Source organism: Cervus canadensis, chromosome 11 (assembly GCF_019320065.1).
Source record: "Cervus canadensis isolate Bull #8, Minnesota chromosome 11, ASM1932006v1, whole genome shotgun sequence".
NCBI lineage: Eukaryota > Metazoa > Chordata > Mammalia > Artiodactyla > Cervidae > Cervus > Cervus canadensis.
In genome coordinates this window covers 35147273-35166844 of record NC_057396.1, presented here as the reverse complement: position 1 = coordinate 35166844, position 19572 = coordinate 35147273, and the positions used below count along the sequence as shown (strand labels likewise).

The following is a 19572-nucleotide window of genomic DNA, read 5'->3' as shown; positions in this document are numbered from 1 at the left end:
CTGGACTGCCACGGAAGTTCCTGGGATGGCTGTATTTTAGATGGCTGCCCTCCCAGCATCATCTTCACCCACTAGTGGGCACGCCTCCCAAGAGCAGGACTGTGTCACTTGCCCACTGGCCCCATGCCCCTTGCCTAGCACAGTTTCTGACCATAGAAGGAACCCAATAAATACATGTTTTACACACTGAGGTATCTGCTCAGAAAGGATGAGCAACCTCCCCAAACTAACACAGCACATAAATGGTAGAGCTAAGGTATGAACTTGGGTCTGCCATGTTCCCCCACACCACCCTTTAGCCCCTGCTCTGTGATGTTACAGTAACAATTCAAAGGGGAGTTTCACCTTCAGGGAAACTTCTGTTACCAGGGGAAGTCTGGCAGAGGCCAGCTGTGTGTGTGTGACCCTAATTTCCTGGTAGGGACACCCCTTCCATGTCCACTAGACACACAAGTTCTCTTCCATCCCCAGTGTCCCCCCAAACCTCTGTGAGTGTTTGGGGGGCTCAGGAATGAAAAGAGTTAAGCTTTACAGCTGATCAAGCTGTTCCTTTGCATTTAAATAGCACCGATTAAGAAACAGATACTTCTGGAAACTTATTTGATGCTAACATGCTGAGCACCTTGAGGCAGCTCGCTTCTCCCTCGTCCAGGTCATTTAGAACTTCATTACTTAATAATCTGAAAGCTTTTTATGGAAATCAGTAGATGGAGGGAGATGATGAAGCAAAATGTTATTATATGTAAGGACCCAGCTAAACGGGCTGACAGTAGGATACCTGGGTTGGAAGCATCTCTGAGGGGAGAAAGGGGAGGGAGATGTTGGTGTGCAGATCAATTCTCATTTCTTTTTGAAACAGCTTTTATTTTAAAAATAATAAGGCCTAACAACCTACTCCAGTATGCTTGCCTGGGAAATCCCATGGACAGAGGAGCCTGGCGAGATACAGTCCATGGGTCTCAAAAGAGTCAGACACGACGTGGCAACTACACAACAACAAAGCGTAACAAAATCCAACAGGCTTTAAAACAGTCAAGGAAGGAACCACCAGATGTCTTATCAGTTCCGTCCCTCTGCTGGCACTGCTGTCCCCTCTCCCCACCTTCTCGGCCGCTGCCCTGGTTCCCGGTCCATCGCCCCGAGATGTTCGCCCCGCATATTTGTACTCAGTGCTTGCCTCACAAACGCTCCCTCCAAAGCCTTCGTGGATATTTCTCCAGATGAGAAAGCCGCAGGGAGAAGCCTTGGAGTGGCTTTTTCTCCTGACATTTTTAATGGCAATATATTTGGATGGTTCAAAATTCAAAAGCAGAACAAAGTTAATCTGTGAAAAGTTCTTGCTCCCTGGTTACCCAGTTTCTCTCACCAAGGCACCTTGTCTTTGTGAAGTTCTCATGTTCCTTCCAGAGATAATTTAGACGAATGGAAATAAAAGCACGCATGCACACACACACACGCACACACACATAAGCATATGCACATATATTTTCTTTATCTCTACCATTTCTTTGTAACATGGTAACTAGATTATTATACAAATAGATAAACAGTCCGAAATACTTTATAATGGTGTAAAAAAAAAAAGATACCAAAAGTATATACGTGCTTACTTTTATATTTGTATGTGGTCTTTGGGCTTATCTTTAAAAGAGTTATACTGGTAGTGAGATTATCTCTAAAATATACTGTATTAGAAAGCAAGGCACAGAATGACTTGTATAACAATCTATTTGTATAATAGTCTGGCTCCCATGATAAAGGAAATGGCAAGGATAAAGAAAATGTGTGCGTGTGAGCTATGATTTCAACTATGTGACAAAGACACAAATACAGAAATGAATATACTCATTGATGATAGCTGCTAAGTTAGGATGGAAGGATTACGTGTATTTTTTTTTTTTTTTTTTGCTTCTCTCTCTCTAAATTCCTATGATATTGTTATGTTAATTTTTAATTTTGAAGACCTTACTTTATGGAAAAGAATCTGCCTTCAATGCAGGAGACCCAGCTTCAATCCCTGAGTTGAGAAGATCCCCTGGAGAAGGAAATGGCAACCCACTCCAGTATTCCTGCTTGGAGAATCCCATGGACAGAGAAGCCTGGTGGGCTACAGTCCATGGGGTCACAAAGTATCATATATGACTGAGTGACTAAAACTTTCATTCTCACACTTTAGAATGTAAGGCATATTTTCATCTTATTAGAGTTCTTTCCTTGTTCTTTACATGTACACTAGCACCTGTATCTCTACTGAAAATTGCCACATCCCCCTCCCCATCCGACTCTGGCTTCCCTCTCATTCCCCCACCCCCCACCCCACACTTTTTTCCTCCAGGGAGCCACTCAAGTCTCATACAATCTGTCACTGTTCCTTTGCTTGGGACCGGCTCCTGCCCTAGGCGGAAAGCTCCATGAGGGCAGGGATTGAATTGGTGTCTCATTTGTTCAGGGCTCTGTCTTTGGCTTCCAGAGCCAAACCTGGCACAGAGTAGGGACTCAGTAGTTATTTGCTGGATGAATGAATCCTCATGTTGGCCCCCAGCACTGCCTGTAATTGAGCATCAGTAATTGTTGTCCTCTGCCTTCCTCCTCCATCCTTGAGATGGCTGGAAGGCCACCGCCCCCTCCATCTTGGGTCCAGATCTCATCTCTTCCCATTTTTTTTGGGGGGGGGAGATTAATTTAGTACTTTTCTTTTTTTTAATTAATTTATTTTAATTGGAGGCTAACTACTTTATAATATTGTAGTAGTTTTTGCCATACAGTGACATGAATCAGCCATGGGTGTATATGTGTCCCCCATCCTGAATGCCCCCCCACCTCCCTCCCCATCCCATCCCTCAGGGTCATCCCAGTGCACCGGCTTTGAGTGTCCTGTTTCATGCATGGAACTTGGACTGGTGATCTGTTTCACATACAGTAATATACATGTTTCAATGCTATTCTGTCAAATCATCCCACCCTTGCCTTCTCCCACAGAGTCCAAAAGTCTCTTCTTTATATCTGTGTCTCTTTTTCTGTCTCGCATATAGGGTCATTGTTACTTTCAAGGACCTCAAGCCTACAAGTGCCCCTCTCTCTCTCTCCTGTAACAACAGTTTCTCTTGTTGTATGGGATAATATCCTCCTCCATGCAAACTTGCCCTAATGTCACTCATCTTCTAAGGAATAGTCGCATGTGCTTCCTGCTACCGGTGTTTTACTTGATCTCCCCCTCCCAGTTGACAGTCTTTTTGAAAAGGTCTGTCTGGGCTTGCTGGCTCCACTGTATTTCCTAAAGTGAAGTGAAAGTTGCTCGGTCGTGTCCAGCTCTTTGCAACTCCATGGACTATACTGTTCATGCAATTCTTCAAGCCAGAGTACTGGAGTGGGTAGCCTTTCCCTTCTCCAGGGTATCTTCCCAACCCAAGGATCAAACCCAGGTCTCCCACATTGCACGCGGATTCTTTACCAGCTGAGACACCAGAGAAGCCCAAGAATACTGGAGTGGGTAGCCTGTCTCTTCTCCAAGGGATCTTCCTGACCCAGGAATCGAACCAGGGTCTCCTGCATTGCAGGCAGATTCTTTACCAACTGAGTTATCAGGGAAGCCCTTTCTTCAGTTGAATTTCCAGAAGGGACCAGAGGGGCAGTGGTGGCAGCAGTGAGCGAGTACCAGAGCTGGCTGCCGCGGGGGGCTCTAGAGTACCTGGGGGCAGTGAGTGGGGGCAGTGGACAGAGCACAAGGGCTCTGAAGAGGCCCTGGGGGCAGGTTCTAGTACCCTCCTGTCTCTCTTGCTGTTCCCTCTCTGACTCTTCCCACCCTCTTGTCTATCTCTACTCACTGCCCAGGTTCTCTGCTTCTTGACTTTGACAAGCATCTATACACTCAGTTCAGTTCAGTTCAGTCCTGTCCAACTCTTTGTGACCCCATGGACTGCAGCACGCCAGGCTTCCCTATCCATCACAAATTCCCAGAGCTTACTCAAACTCATGCCCATCGAGTTGGTGATGCCATCCAGCCATCTCATCCTCTTTCGTCCCCTTCTCCTCCTGCCCCCAATCGCTCCCAGGATCAGGGTCTTTTCTAGTGAGTCTATTCTTCGCATCAGGTGGCCAAAGTACTGGAGTTTCAGCTTCAGCATCAGTCCTTCCAATGAATATTCAGGACTGGTTTCCTTTAGGATTGACTGCTTGGATCTCCTTGCAGTCCAAGGGACTCTCAAAAGTCTTCTCTAGCACCACAATTCAAAAGCATCAATTCTTCAGTGCTCAGCTTTCTTTATAGTCCAACTCTCACACCCATACATGACTACTGGAAAAACCACAGCTTTGACCAGACAGACCTTTGTTGGCAAAGTAACGTCTCTTCTTTTTAATATGCTGTCTAGGTTGGTCATAGCTTTTCTTCTAAGCAAGTGTCTTTTAATTTCATGGCTGCAGTCACCATCTGCAGTGATTTTGGAGCCAAAAAAGATAGAGTCAGCCACTGTTTCCCCATCTATTTGCCATGAAGTTATGGGACTGGATGCCATGGTCTTAGTTTTCTGAATGTTGAGTTTTAAGCCAACTTTTTCACTCTCCTCTTTCACTTTCAACAAGAGGCTCTTTAGTTCTTCTTTGCTTTCTGCCATAATGGTGGTGTCATCTGAATATCTGAGGTTATTGATATTTCTCCTGGCAATCTTGATTCCAGCTTGTGCTTCATCCAGCCTGGCATTTCACATGATGTACTCTGCATATAAGTTAAATAAGCAGGGTGACAATATACAGCCTTTACGTACTCCTTTCCCGATTTGCAACCAGTCTGTTGTTTCATGTCCAGTTCTAACATATCCAGTTGCTTCTTGACCTGAATACAAATTTCTCAGGTGGCAGGTCAAGTGGTCTGGTATTCCCATTTCTTTCAGAATTTTCCACAGTTTATTGTGATCCACACAGTCAAAGGCTTTGGCATAGTCAATAAAGCAGAAGTAGATGTTTTTCTGGAACTCTCTTGCTTTTTCAATGATCCAACGGATGTTGGCAATTTGATCACTGGTTCCTCTGCCTTTTCTAAAACCAGCTTGAACATCTGGAAGTTCACGGTTCATGTACTGTTAAAGCCTGGCTTGGAGAATTTTGAGCATTACTTTGCTAGCGTGTGAGATGAGTGCAATTGTGCAGTAGTTTGAACATTCTTTGGCATTGCCTTTCTTTGGGATTGGAATGAAAACTGACCTTTTCCAGTCCTGTGGCCCCTGCTGCATTTTCCAAATTTGCTGGCATATTGAGTGCAGGACTTTCACAGCATCACCTTTTAGGACTTGAAATAGCTCAACTGGAATTCCATCACCTCCACCTGCTTTGTTCGTAGGGATGCTTCCTAAGGCTCACTTGACTTCACATTCCAAGATGTCTGGCTTTAGGTGAGTGATCACACCATCATGGTTATCTGGGTCATGAAGGGTTTTTTTGTATAGTTCTTCTGTGTATTCTTGCCACCTCTTCTTAATATCTTCTGCTTCTGTTAGGTACATACCATTTCTTTCCTTTATTGTGCCCATCTTTGCATGAACTGTTCCCTTGGTATCTCTCATTTTCTTGAAGAGATCTCTAGTCTTTCCCATTCTATTCTTTTCCTCTATTTCTTTGCACTGATAACTGAAGAAGGCTTTCTTATCTCTCCTTGCTATTCTTTGGAACTCTGCATTCAGGTGGGTATATCTTTCCTTTTCTCCTTTGCCTTTAGCTTCTCTTCTTTTCTCAGCTATTTGTAAGGCCGCCTCAGAGGGCTTTTTGCATTTCTTTTTCTTGGGGATGGTCTTGATCCCTGCCCCCTGTACAATGTCACAAACCTCCTCCATAGTTCTTCAGGTACTCTATCAGATCTAATCCCTTGAATCTATTTGTCACTTCCACTGTATAATCATAAGGGATTTGATTTAGGTCATACCTGAATGGCCTGGTGGTTTTCCCAACTTTCTTTAAGTCTGAATTTGGCAATAAGGAGTTCATGGTCTGAGCCACAGTCCGCTCCCAGTCTTGTTTTTTCTGACTGTATAGAGTGTCTCCATCTTTGGTTGCAAAGAATATAATCAGTCTGATTTCAGTATTGACATTTGGTGATATCCATGTGTTGTCTTCTCTTGGTGTTGTTGGAAGGGGGTGTTTGCTATGACCAGTGTGTTCTCTTGACCAAACCCTGTTAGACTTTGCCCTGCTTTGTTTTGTACTCCAAGGCCAAATTCGCCTGTTACTCCAGGCATCTCTTGACTTCCTGCTTTTGCATTCCAGTCTCTGGCAGCGGTGTGGGTCTGCAGTGGCCTGCTGCAGGGTCGGGGGCACTGATTGGGGCAGTGTGTGCACCCAGTCTTTTGTAGGATGTTGCCGTTATCTTCATTACCTCCACCATAGTTGGCTTCAGGTCAAACAACAGGGAGGGAATACAGCCCCACCCATCAACAGAAAATTGGATTAAAGATTTACTGAACATGGCCCTGCCCATCAGAACAAGACCCAGTTTCCCACTCGGTCTCTCCCATCAGGAAGCTTCCATAAACCTCTTATCCTTATCCATCAGAGGGCAGACAGAATGAAAACCACAGTCACAGAAAACTAATCAAACTGATCACATGGACCGCAGCCTTGTCTAACTCTATGAAACTATGATCCATGCCGTGTAGGGCCACCCAAGATGGACAGGTCATGGTGAAGAGTTCTGACAAAACGTGGTCCACTGGAGAAGGGAATGGCAAACCTCTTCAGTATTCTTGCCTTGAGAACTCCATGAACAGTATGAAAAGGCAAAAAGAAAGGACACTGAAAGATGAACTCCCCAGGTTGGTAGGTGTCCAATATGCTACTGGAGAAGAGTGGAGAAATAATTCCAGAAAGAATGAAGAGACGGAGTCAAAGCAAAAACAATACCCAGTTGTGAATGTGACCAGTGATGGAAGTCTGATGCTGTAAAGTACAATATTGCATACAAACCTGGAATGTTAGGTCCATGAATCAAGACAAATTGGAAGTAGTCAAACAAGAGATGGCAGGAGTGAACATCGACATTTTAGGAATCAATGAAGTAAAGTGTACTGGAATGGGTGCATTTAACTCTGATGACCATTATATCTATTACTGTGGGCAAGAATCCCTTAGAAGAAATGAAGTAGCCCTCAGAGTCAACAAAAGAGTCTGAAAGGCAGTCCTTGGATGCAATCTCAAAAACGACAGAATGATCTCTGTTCATTTCCAAGGCAAACCATTCAGTATCACAGTAATCCAAGTCTATGACCAACCAGTAATGCTGAAGAAGCTGAAGTTGAACAGTTCTGTGATGACTTACAAGACCTTCTAGAACTAACATCTATACACTAAAGACTTTCAAATTCACCTCCTGCCTGGACTACTCCACTGAACCCCAATCTCATGTATCCAACTGCCTACATGACATCTCCACTTAGAGTCATCCTTGACCCCTCTTTGTTTTACACCCCATGTCCAATCCACCAGCAGATCCTACTGCTTCTCCCTTTAAAATAATGTCTTGCATCTGACATCTTCCCACCCCTGCCATTGCCTTCTCATGATCCCATGTCACCTGACTGGCCTCCCTGGATCCTGCCTGCCCTCTTACAGTTTACTCCCCCACCATAGTCAGCAGAATCCTCACTGTCTACTCAGAAGCCCTGCAGCAGCATCCGAGCCCCATAGCACTCGCAAGGGTGCCCCTAAGAACCCCTGAGAGGGCAGTGAAGGCCAGAGGCTTCCTCTAGCTTGTCGTTAATTAATTGTTTAATTAACTAATCCATTATTCCTTCTTAATTATCCCCTGTATCGCTCCCCAGACCAGGCCAGTGCTGGGGACAGAGAGGGGAACACAGTCCAGCCCCTGCCCCCATAATGGCTCCCAGGACTAGATGGGAACTGTCTTCAGAGGAAGGTGGGGAGGGGGAGACAGGGAAGAGGAGCAAGGGATATCAAATGCTGCACCTTTAAGACACCCTCCCCCCTGCAGGGTTAGAGTCAAGGCCCTTACAGGTGCTGGCTGGGCTCTTCCTCCCCCCCTGGCTCCAGCCCGACTTCCTTGGAGCCCCCGCCTGTTGGGAGCAGACAGCCCAGCTTAGCCTGCTCTAGCACAGACAGGCCCCATCTACCCCTTCAGCTCCCTGTTGAATCGGAGGAGAGGCAGACTTCCATAATCCTAAAGGATACATGAAAGTCCAAAAGGGAGGTTAAGCCAGGACTGGCATTTTGGTCACCAAAGAACAAGCTGAATTGATGCCTGTGGTAGCAGAGGCACACGGAAGGCTGGCCTCTCCCCCAGGTCATGGGGTGATGTCCATCCTAAGCTTACACCTGCCAGAGACAGGTGTGGGTGCACGGGCAGCGGGCAGGCCCAGGCGGCTCTCTCTGATGGGCCCTTCCTCTCCTGTGTCAGAAATGCCAAGCTGCTTTCACAAAACCATCTTGTGGGAAAATTATTATCTACGGGCATTATGCAATTTTCCCATCGGAATTACAGGCTGTGTTTGAAAAGAAATAAAAAGAAATTGAATTTGAAATGCTTCTGTGAAACCACATCACCTTCTTGCGGGTCTGTTAATGGGCTTCAGATACCTTCTCTGGCTTTGAAATAGCTGATCAGACAGTAGCTTGTGATGGCAGCAGCTTCTGGGGTGCAAGGTGGGCTCTCGGCACTCATTAACAGTCAGCCCAGGTCACTGGGGTGCCTGTCGGAGGCAGACTCAGGACCTTGAGGCTCACTGCGGGTCCTAAGGAGGCCCTATCCCTTCCTCTTCCTCTTGTCAGCGCCAGGTCTCTGGTTGGCACTCTCCACAGCTCACCCAGTGCCCACCAGCTCAGCGCCCACGTCCATTGGTGTCACTTTACTCAGCTCTGGCTCCACCCTGTGCCATAGAGTCCTGGGACTCAAAAACACACCAGACGCTTCCTCAACACAGCCTCTCATTCAAACAGCAAAGACTGGGACTTTCCTAGTGGTCCAGAGGTTAAGACTTCTCTTCCAGTGCAGGAGATGTGGGTTCGATCCCTGGTTGGGGAGCTAAAAATCCCACTTGTCTTGTGCCCCCCAAAAAACCAAAACAAAACAGAAACAATGTTATAACAAACTCAATGAAGACCTTAAAAGTGGTCCACATTAAAAAAAAAAAAATCTTAAAAAAAAAAAAAGCAAAGATTGAGAATGCTCTAAACACTGATAGTACAGCAGTGAGTGGGCAGAACAAAGCCTTTGCCCACAAAAAATGCCGATTCTAGTAGGGGAAGATCCATGGTAAAAAGTAAGAAAGCAAAACGCATGGGATACTGTGTGTGTGAAGTCACTTCAGTCATGTCACTCTTTGCAACCCTATGAATTGTGGCCTGCCAGGCTCCTCTGTCCATGGGGATTCTCCAGGCAAGAATACGGGGTTGCCATGCCTTCCTCTAGGGGATCTTAGTATACCAGATGGTGACAAATGTTATGGAGAAAAGACAATCAGATAAAGTGAGAGCAGTGTGCCAGGTTGAGGAAGGGGCAGGGAATTGCTATTTTGAATAGTGTGGTCCGCAGAGGCCTCACTGAGAAGGTGACATTTGAGCAAAGACCTGGAGGAGGCAGGGGAATGAGTGCTCTCGTATCTAAGAGGACATCTCCCCAGGCATCTCCCCAGGGAACTGCAAGTGCTAAGTGTGCCTAGCATGTCTGAGGAGATGTCCAGGTGGCTGGAGCAAAGTGAGCAAGAGGGGGAGTAATAAAAGAGGAAGCTGGTGAGGTAAGAGGGAGGCAGAGCAGATTATGAGGGGCCATGGCCCAGGTCCCCATTTCCTGTGCAATGTGACGCCATTAGAGGATTTTGACCAGAGAAATGGCATCATGCAGCTATTGCGTGAAGAAGAGCCTGGAGGAGGGTGAGGGAAGAGGCAGAGAGACCAGCCAGGAAGCCGTTGCAACACATTTAATCCCAGCTAATGATGATGCCACGTGGTTTGGACCACGATGGGGCCAGGGCCACAGGGAGGTGCAGTCCAGCCCCTGCTCCAACAATGGTGACACACAGTTGTTGGCTCAGAAATGCGTTTTAGAAGAGCAGTTGACAGACGTGCTGAAGGATCGGATGTGGAGTGAGAGAAGCACCAAGGTTGATAAACTAGAAGGATGGCTTTGCCATTTAATGGGATGTTTACAATGAGAGAAGCCAGATTTGGGGAGGAGGGCATCTTTCCTGGTGGCTCAGACAGTAAAGAATATGCCTGCAATGCAGGAGACCTGGGTTTGCTGCCTGGGTGAGGAAGATCTCCTGGAGAAGGGAATGGCTACCCACTCCAGTATTCTGGCCTAGAGAATCCATGGACAGAGGAGCCTGGTGGGCTATTGTCCACAGCGTCACAAAAGAACTGGACACAACTGAGTGACTAACATACACACAGGTTTAAGGAGGGGCCTTGGTCTCAGACACGCTGAATTTGAGACACCAGTTCAACATCCAGATGAAAGTGTTAGGTAGTTGGTATACAAGCTGGAGTTCAGAGGCGGGGATGAGGTGAAGATGACAGTTTAGGAGTCTTCCGTATATACATAACTCACATTTTAAAGCATGGAACAAGAGAAATCGCTCAGGCAGTGTGGATAGAAAAGAGAAGAGCACTGAGAGCTTGAATCCAGGGAGACTTCAGCGTTTGGAGAAAGATGAAGAGGGTCAGCACGGGAGACTGAGAAGGAATGAGGTGAGGAGAAAATGAAGAGGCAGCAGGTGCTAGACCAGAAAGTGTTTCAAGGCCGAGGGAGTGACCAGCTGGGTCAGATGGTCATGGAAGCTACAAGCTGGGCACTGACCCTTGGCAGGGAGAGAGGTGAGTCTCACTTCCTGTGAGAAAGGGGGACCGTTTGCCTGCCTTCCTCAGAGGACTACGGTACGACCCACAGGAGCACGGGCAAACTGGAGAGCACCGCTGAATGTGAGCTGTCTGTTTTTATTTATGACCCACTAAACCCAGAACCTGTTGAAATGATGGGAGGACGTGTTAAGCACAATTGATTTTAAAGATGCTTCTGGCTCCATTATCGCCTCATAAAAAGGCTCATTTCCTGCTGCTCCTCACGAGGACACTCACGCAAGGATGAAAAAGTCCCCCTCAGAGGTGGAAGCCATCAGGACTGATATTTTTTATGGGTGGTTAGTGGAAATTCTGGGAAAGGGTAGAAGCAAATAATGGAGCCAAACACTGCTCACGGGTCTTTATGCAAGATGACAGGTGCCGCCCTTCCACAGGGAATCGGGTGACCCTGTGCCTCACAGCAAGGGCTCCGTGGAGAAAACGATCAACAAGAGGAAGCCACGGTCTCACTGAAAAACAAGCAAAATGGGGGGGGGGGGGCGGTGAGAGGGGGCTGGAGAGAAGGAATCATGAGGGAAAGTGGAAAGAGCGTGAGCTTTGGAGTCGGGCACGTCTGTATAGGAACCATGATTACTGGATGGTCTTTACAAGCCACTTGACCTCTCTGGCCCTCAATTTCCTCATCTGCAGAAGGAAATGGTAGCGATTCCCAAAGGTTTTCCTAAGAAGCAAGCCAATACATGGGGAAACGCCTTTAGGGACATTGGTTTCCCTTCCCTTTAGTAGCAGCACTCTCCAACTCAAGGACACTGTCCTTCCCCCTCTTTGGCACAACCAGTTCTCAGGACAGCATTAACATGAACAGTATTGTGAAACTGTTTGAGAATCCTTCCGCCTCCACCCCCACCCATGAGGCTGCAATTTTCAGCACTCAGGGTAGGTTAGGACATGCCCTGAAGGACAGCAGAAACACAGTGGGGGTGAGGAGAGGGAGGAATGTAGGGGGGCAAGAGGCAGGTGTGGGGTCTCGTCCAAGAGAGCCTCCCCTTCCTGCCCCCTCCACCCGGGTTCACAGGCCGACAAACGTGGTCTCCAGAGTCAGGCTGAGGTTTGAACTCTAGACCTGCCATTGACTAACCTGTACCTAATTTGGCCAAAGAAATGTGTTTCTGAGGATTAAAAAGTATATACCTTCCTTGTGGATGTGTTCTAAGAATTTAATGAGATACTGCGTGCTAAAGTTGCTTCAGTCATGTCTGATTCTTCGCAACCCCATAGACAGACAGTAGCCTGCCGGGCTCCTCTGTCCATGGGGTTTTCCAGGCATGAATACTGGACTGGGTTGCCATTTCCTTCTCCAGGGAACAAGATTCTAGATATCGGGTAATTAGCAAGGTGCCTAGCACCTAGAAACTAGATTACTGTTGTTGTTGTTTCTACTTGTTTCGGTTCCTCCTCTGTGACATGGGTTGCATCCCATTTCTCTTCTTGCTGTTCTAGGGCAGGACCTGCGATGGTGAGGAAGTTTAGCCTCATTGCTGCCCGGAGCATAGAGGGCCTTAGAATGAAGAAGCAGGTTGTAGTTCAGGACTGGGGGACAAAGGCAAAAGACAGGAAGGTATAGGAACAGAGAGGAGGTGAAGAGTGAGGCAGGGTGGAGGGGATACCCTTGCCTGTTGCTGTGAGCACGGCTGAGACAACCGAGCCTTCCTGCCTCCAGAGCTGTCTCTGGAGGGCATGGAAGGTCAGTGCGGGGTAAGGTTTGTTCAGACACCTGCCCTGGGCGCCCCAGACTCACGTTCTGCCTCTCTGCTCTTCTCAGACTTGACATTTCTTGATATCTGTGTGATTTCTGCCTCTGACTTGTCCCAGACCTGTTTCCACACCACACAAACCCCCTTTCTCCAAACCTGACCTCAGCCCCTGGCCTGATTTAGGCTGTGTGATTCCCATTTGGTTCATGCAGATGGAAGTGTGAGCACAGCTGTAAGACCATCACAATATGTTTACAAAAGCAAAATGAAAGAAAGCATCCCTGTGAAGGTGGACATGAGTACCCTGTCCTTTCTTGGAGGACTTTTATTTTAATTGGCATAGTTCTGGGAAAGTGCTAACATCATGCAGATGAGGTGTGAACTGTGAGTGCCCTGAAATACTTTGTTTGAAAATGGTCCTGTGGGAGATGGATAAGGGCTGTAAGGATTCTTGAAAGATCCTTTCTGGGCCTTAGAGACTTGTTAAAGGAGTTCTTCATTTAAGTCTGAAGTTTGGGTTGCTTGCTCTGAATTTAGGTCCTTCCATCTTCAGAATGTAAAATACCTGGGGCCCAATGCCCCCATCCAAGGCTCACCCAGCGACATGAACCTTTGAGTAAGGGGACACTCTCCTGAGGCTCCACAGCTTTGCAGCTGTCAATGGGCACTCCATTCTCTGTACTCAGGTGGTACAAATCGCTGGTACTAATACCAGCGTGGCCAAAATGTGAATAAGAATAGGGATTTATCTTGTGGTCCAGTGGCTAAGACTTCTCACTACCAGAGCAGGGGACCCAGGTTTGATCCCTGATCAGGGGATCCTACATGTTGCAACTAAGACCCAGTGCAGTCAAATAAATAAATAAAATACAAATGAATATTTTTGGTGGGAGGGGGGATCGGGATTGGGAATACATGTAAATCTATGGCTGATTCATATCAATGTATGACAAAACCCACTGGAAAAAAAAAAAAAAAAAAAGAATAGTAACTAGTATTGATGCTAATACAGGCACAGGGTTAGCACATTACTTGAATTATGTCATTTTGTTCCGTGCAGCAGATACACTTTTTAACCCAACATTTCAGAGATGAGAAAGCTAAAGGAAGTCAGAGTCTCACTAAAGGACTCAGAGCTAGTCATGGTGCAGTCAGGGTTTGAATTCAGGTATAATAACTCGGGCTTATGTCCGCAACCATGCTACTTTCCTGCCTGCTGGACTAGTAAAGATGAAAAAGATTGATAGTATCCAGCGTGCCCAAAGTTGTAAAAACATTGGCACACACACATACTTGAAGAACTATCAGTTGATACAGACATTTGGAGGACAGTTTGGTAGGTGCCACCAAAATTGTCAATTGGCTTCATTGTTTGATCATTCTTGTTTAAGTTCCTATGACATAGGAACTTAAAAACAAAGAAGTACATTCACAAGTGTTCAATAGAGCATCATGTATAGAAACAAATATCCACCAATAATGCCAGTTAAATAAGAGAACATCCATGCTATAGAATTCTACACATACATTAAAAAAAAAAATGGTGTGGCTTTGCTTTTTCACCAGTTTACTAAATATCCACAGCACTTGGATTTGGCCGTGAACAAGCCAGACTCTCTCCAATCCTGAAGAGCTTTGGTTCTACTTTAAGAAAAATATTTAAGGACTTCCCTGGTGACACAGTGGCTAAGACTCTGCACTCCCGATGCAGGCAGCCCAGGTTCAATCCCTGGCCAGGGAAATAGATCTCATATGCCACAACTAAGACCAGGTGCAGCAAAATAAATAAATGAAATAAATATTTTTTTAAAAAAAGAAAGAAAAATGTTTAGTTTCTCAAATACATTTTTCCAGACGGTTCCTGAGCTCTTATTTCATTGGATAACACAAACAGTCATGCAGATGGTATGTAACCATGAGATGAAACAATTGACAGGAAGAAGCTGTTCTAAGGCCTACACAGATGGACAACCATCCTTGGAGCCTCCATGGCTCTAAAAGATACAGATGGAATGCCAGTACCATAAATAAACGCTCATGGAGAGCCTCAACAATTTCTGAGTTATATACTACAAAGGCAAAATCAATACGTCATTAGTTGCAACTTGACGACCAAGGTTTCATTGTAATACAGGGTATGTCTGCAGGGCCAGCCAGCTAACCTAGTGGCCCCTTAACTCCACCCACATTGATTTTTTTTTTTTAATTTTTATTTATTTGGTTGAGCTGGGTCTTCCTTACTGCATGTGGGCTTTCTCTAGTTATGGGGAGCGAGCGCTACTCATCGTTGCAGTGCGCAGGCTTCCCATTGCGGTGGCTTCTTGTTGCAGAGCACAGACTGTAGGCGCGAGGGCTTCAGTTGCGGTAGCTTGTGGGCCCTAGAACACACAGGCTCTAGCAGTTGTAAGGCTCCACAGCATGTGGGATCTTCCCAGATCAGGGATCAAACCCAAGTCCCCTGCACTGGCAGGCAGATTCTTATCCGCTGCACCACCAGGAAAGTCCCTGCTTTTTTTAATAAAGTATTTCTTCAGGGGCAAAAGGACTATCACCAGACAGTATCTCATGACTTGGATCTCATGCTTGGATTTCTTTTTTCTTAGTCTTGACCTGGCTTACCCTAATTTGGGGATCTCAAACGCTCTCAAAATCAACAAAAGGAAAGCTCTGATGCCATAGGTACCGACAAGGAAAGTTTTTCATGATATGATAGTAAGGGGAAAATGTAAAAATCATAGTGCAGAATGAGATTTCAATATGATGCAGTTTTTGTGGGAAAGGTTGTATCTAATGTTCATGCACACACACACAAGCACGTTGTACCTAAGTATAGTAAAAGATCTGGGATGATATGTACCACACTGTAACATTCTGGAGAGGGAGGTGGCAGAAGGCAGGATAGTTGCTAGAGTGGAATGCTCAGCATTTACACTGTGCTTCTGTGATTCTAAATTTTCCCACAAAAAGCATGTATTATTCTGAAATTAAAAATCAAAGAAAAAAGCTAGATGATGCAGGCCATGTAGGCAAAACTTGGGAATTAAGAAATCACCGTGGATTCGGCAGCAGGTAGAGGACGTGGTCAGGGTGGCCATGGTTGCTGGGTTGGTGTGGAGACTCCTTGAGCAGGTCTGGTCTGCTGAGGAGCAGTTCCCCCAGACCACACCGGCCACACTGCAGGTGACAGTTCATGAGGCTATAAATCAAGGTATGGAAGAGGAGACGGAAAGAGCTGGGAAGGTATTTTTACTTGGGGAAGAAGTTGCCCTATACGATGGGGTTAGTTGAGCCTGTGGAAGGATCATAGATACTCCCGTATCAGAGTCGGATTTTGCTGGAATTGCTGTAGGTGCAGTTCTGGCTGGGTTAAGGCCCATTTGTGAATTTATGCCCTTCAGTTTCTCTATGCAAGTCATTTGCCAGGTTATAAACTCAGCTACCAAGACCTATTGCACGTCAGGAGGCCTTCAGCCGGTGCCCTTAGTCTTCAGGGAGCCCAGTGGAGCCCCAGCAGGCGTAGCTGCCCAATACTCACAGTGCTCTGCTGCCTGATATGAGCACTTCCCAGGCTTAAAGGTGGTCAGTCCCTGGAATTTAGAGGATGCAAAAGGATTTATTAAATCTGCCATTCAAGGTAAGTCCAGTGGTGGTGCTGGAGGTGAATTGATGTATTAAGTTCCTTTTGAACTTCCCCAGGAGCTCAGTCAAAAGATTATATGATCCCTATAGGAAAAGCCAAAATAGAAAGGCAAGGTACACATGCAACCATAGTTTCTCATTCAAGACCTGTCGGCCACTGCTTAGAAGCTCAACAGTGCTATCTAAAGAGGGACTTGAATATGAGCTGATAAATTTGCAAACCATCAGACCAATGGACATTAAACAATAGAAACCAGTGTCATGAAGACCAGTCACCTTGCTATTGTGGAAGGAGGCTGGTCACAGTTGGCAGTAAGAGCTGAAATCTGTGCCAGGGTGAGGGAGGGTCCTGTGTTCAATTTCCTGGATGTTCCTACAGTTTGTGTCACCGCCACTGATGTCCCTGGGCCTTATGCAGATTCTAGAAGACGACTCTATACCTCAAGTTAAAGACTTCATATTTGCAGTAAAGAAAACACTAAATATCTAGTTTGGACTTGAATTTCAGGTCATTGGAATTTACTTAAAATACTTGCTGACACTTCATCTGGACTGTCCTGTAAGAGCTTCTGATTTGTAAAATTATCTCTAAAAGCAACAACAGATGTTTTTGTACTGGGAAGAAGTTTAAATGTGTTTGTAGAAAAGTTCTCTACTCTCCTGCCTAAGTTCCACGCTCTTTTGGTCTGCTACAAGCAGCCAAGTTCTCTGAATAAGATTGATGTACAATTTTACCCTCTTGCTAGAAGGACAAGGTTTAAATGCAGCAGAGTCCTGATGAAAGATATATCCAAAAAAGGATAACTTAAATGTAAAAATAAAAGCATACAATCTATATTTGCTGTTAGACTGTTTTGATGAGGAATAAAGGAATTCCTACTTTTAAAGGAAAAAAGAAGTCAGCATGGAAGTTATGGGGCGCTGTTGCAGGGCTTAGGCAGGCAGTGAATGTGTTCAGTTTTGCACCGATGTGGAGGGTGGTCTGGGGAAAAGTAAGAAGATTGCTGGGGCAACCAGTGAGGAGACCGTGGAAGGACTTAAGAGATGCTAAGACTGTGAACACAGTGGATCTTGGAGCCTGGCAGCTGTGAGGGGGTAAGAGGTGGAGAGATGCAGGCAGCCGGGGGATGTGCTCAGTGGGGCTGCTGGAGAAACAGCCATATTCTGGGGGCAGCTGAAGAAGTCAGTGTGGGTCACGTACTAGCTGAACACAGGAAACCCCGATCATGGGGTCCAGCTCAGGCCTTCAGGAGACAGGTCACCTCTCACATGTGACTTCACATCGGGCAGTTTCCCTCAGTCACTCAGCATATGTGTATTAGGAGTAACTGAGGGATACAGTGTCAACAAATAAAACAGGAGAAGTGTCAAATGCTCTTTTGGGACTTGGAAATGCTCTCCCTGCAGACCTGTGAGTGTGGGGATGTTTATGTATCCACAGAGTGTTTCTTTTGATCAAAAGGGGGGAAGCTTGAGCTCAGAGCAGGCTTCGTGCTTCTGAGGAGAGGGGTTACCCAGGGGGCCTCATCCACCCAGGATGGTCAGTAGGTGCCCAAGCCAAGCTGAGTTACTGTCCCCTCTAAAGCATCTCCCACCCACCCCCAACCCCTTCCCTGGCTGTGGACTAGGTGCTCCAAACCAGAGGCTCTTTATAATCTTTGGGCCTGAGCCTGGAGGCACCTCTGACCTCCTGATTGTATACAGTTCCCTCGGGGCTGTGGGATTTTCTGGGCATGGTACCCACCAACTAAGGAGAAGTTCACCAATTCATTCCAAATATGTGCTAGGTACCTACTGCCAGGAACAACTCCAAGGACTGAGGCAGAGCCATGGGCAAGCACAGCCAGTCTCCACCCTCCTGAAACTCAGAGACTGTTCAGTGGGCATCAACGCTCTTCCTGCCCTTGCCGGTGACATTCTGGGCTTTTCTGTGGAGCATGGGTGGTGCTGTCTGAGCACCGCTGGGCCCAGGCCGGGGGAAGGCAGGCTCTGGGATCAGCTGAATCTGCTCTGGGGAAACTCCCACCAGAGCTGAACTTGCGCACCTATGGATGCTTACACTTTGAAAAGCATACAGAAGCCCTCAGCCCCAATGTGTTATTGAAAATAAAAACCCAAACCAGCCTCGAAGTGAAGCTAAGCAAGATGAACAACATTCTGATTTTTCTCCCCCATGTTGGTGATTAAGGCTTTCCTTCCCAACGTTAGTTACTAGATTCTTCCTCAAAAAATTCTTTTAGGTTCTCAAGCTTCAAGGGTGCCCTACACACTGCCCAAAGCAAAATAGAGCAGGATGACATGAGTGGCCCAGGAGCGTGGGGCCCAGCTTCTCTTTGCCCTCCTTGTCCAAGGGAGTCAGATCCAGTGTGTGTAGTCTCATGAGGCTGTGGGGGTGCCACACCTTGGGGTGAGGTGTGGCTGGAGCGGACCCTAGTCAGCGCCTGGACGCGGAGGGCATGAGCTGCCGTCCAGTCTGGACACAGTGTGGAGGGCAGGGCAGAGCCTGGCTCCCAAGGGGAAGGGTCTGAGATGGAAACCTTAGGTGTGGCTCAGGGGGCCCGTTGGTGTCCAGGTAGCCTGGACACAGCCCCCCGGCTCAGGACTGCCAAGACTCCAGGGCGCCCCCACTTGGGACAGGCTGTCTCCACACCTGGGTACGTAGAGGCTCCGCAGCAGGTGAGGGTGTGGGGTGGACAATGTCACCATGTCAAAGCCGTCCTCTTCCCTAAGCCCAGCTCTCCTCACTAAATACCTGTGGTCCTGTTTTACAGAGTGACGAGGTCCTCACCGTCATCAAAGCCAAAGCTCAGTGGCCAGCCTGGCAGCCTCTCAACGTGTAAGTAGCAACAGGGCCCTGTGCAGCCCCGGTCCCGGCCTTGTACTTGGAGCTGCCCGCCTACTGGCCACCGCGTGCCAGTCAGGTTGTACAAGTCAGTACAGCCTCTTAGGTGAGGTGCGCTGCCCGCTGCCCATGGGTAGAGTAGCAAGTATTTCCACTCCTCAGGGAATGCGGGCTTGGTATCTGTGTCCCCCATGGCTTTACCACCACAGAGTACCCCAACATTGAAGGTGTTAAGAACACAGTTAACTATAAGACATCAGGGGGAGAATTCTGCACTAAGATATAAAATTGAGGGTCACCAGAGACATTACTTTGCCAACAAAGGTCCGTCTGATCAAGGCTATGGTTTTTCCAGTGGTCATGTATGGATGTGAGAGTTGGACTGTGAAGAAAGCTGAGTGCCAAAAAATTGATCCTTTTGAACTGTGGTGTTGGGGAAGACTCTTGAGAGTCCCTTGGACTGCAAGGAGATCCAACCAGTCCATCCTGAAGGAGATCAGTTCTGGGTGTTCATTGGAAGGACCGATGCTGAAGCTGAAA

General features: G+C 46.9%; 1 protein-coding gene and 1 pseudogene across 1 annotated transcript in view; both read left to right on the top strand.

The window, feature by feature from the left end:
- The window catches only part of SPON1 (spondin 1), a 301240-nt gene that overhangs the window by 261699 nt on the left and 19969 nt on the right, over positions 1-19572 (top strand). Inside the window, exon 7 of the mRNA XM_043481615.1 lies at positions 18962-19026. Within this exon, the coding sequence (XP_043337550.1) occupies positions 18962-19026 (65 nt within the window). The remainder of the gene's footprint in view (positions 1-18961; positions 19027-19572) is intronic.
- LOC122449700 lies at positions 13523-18943 on the top strand (annotated as a pseudogene).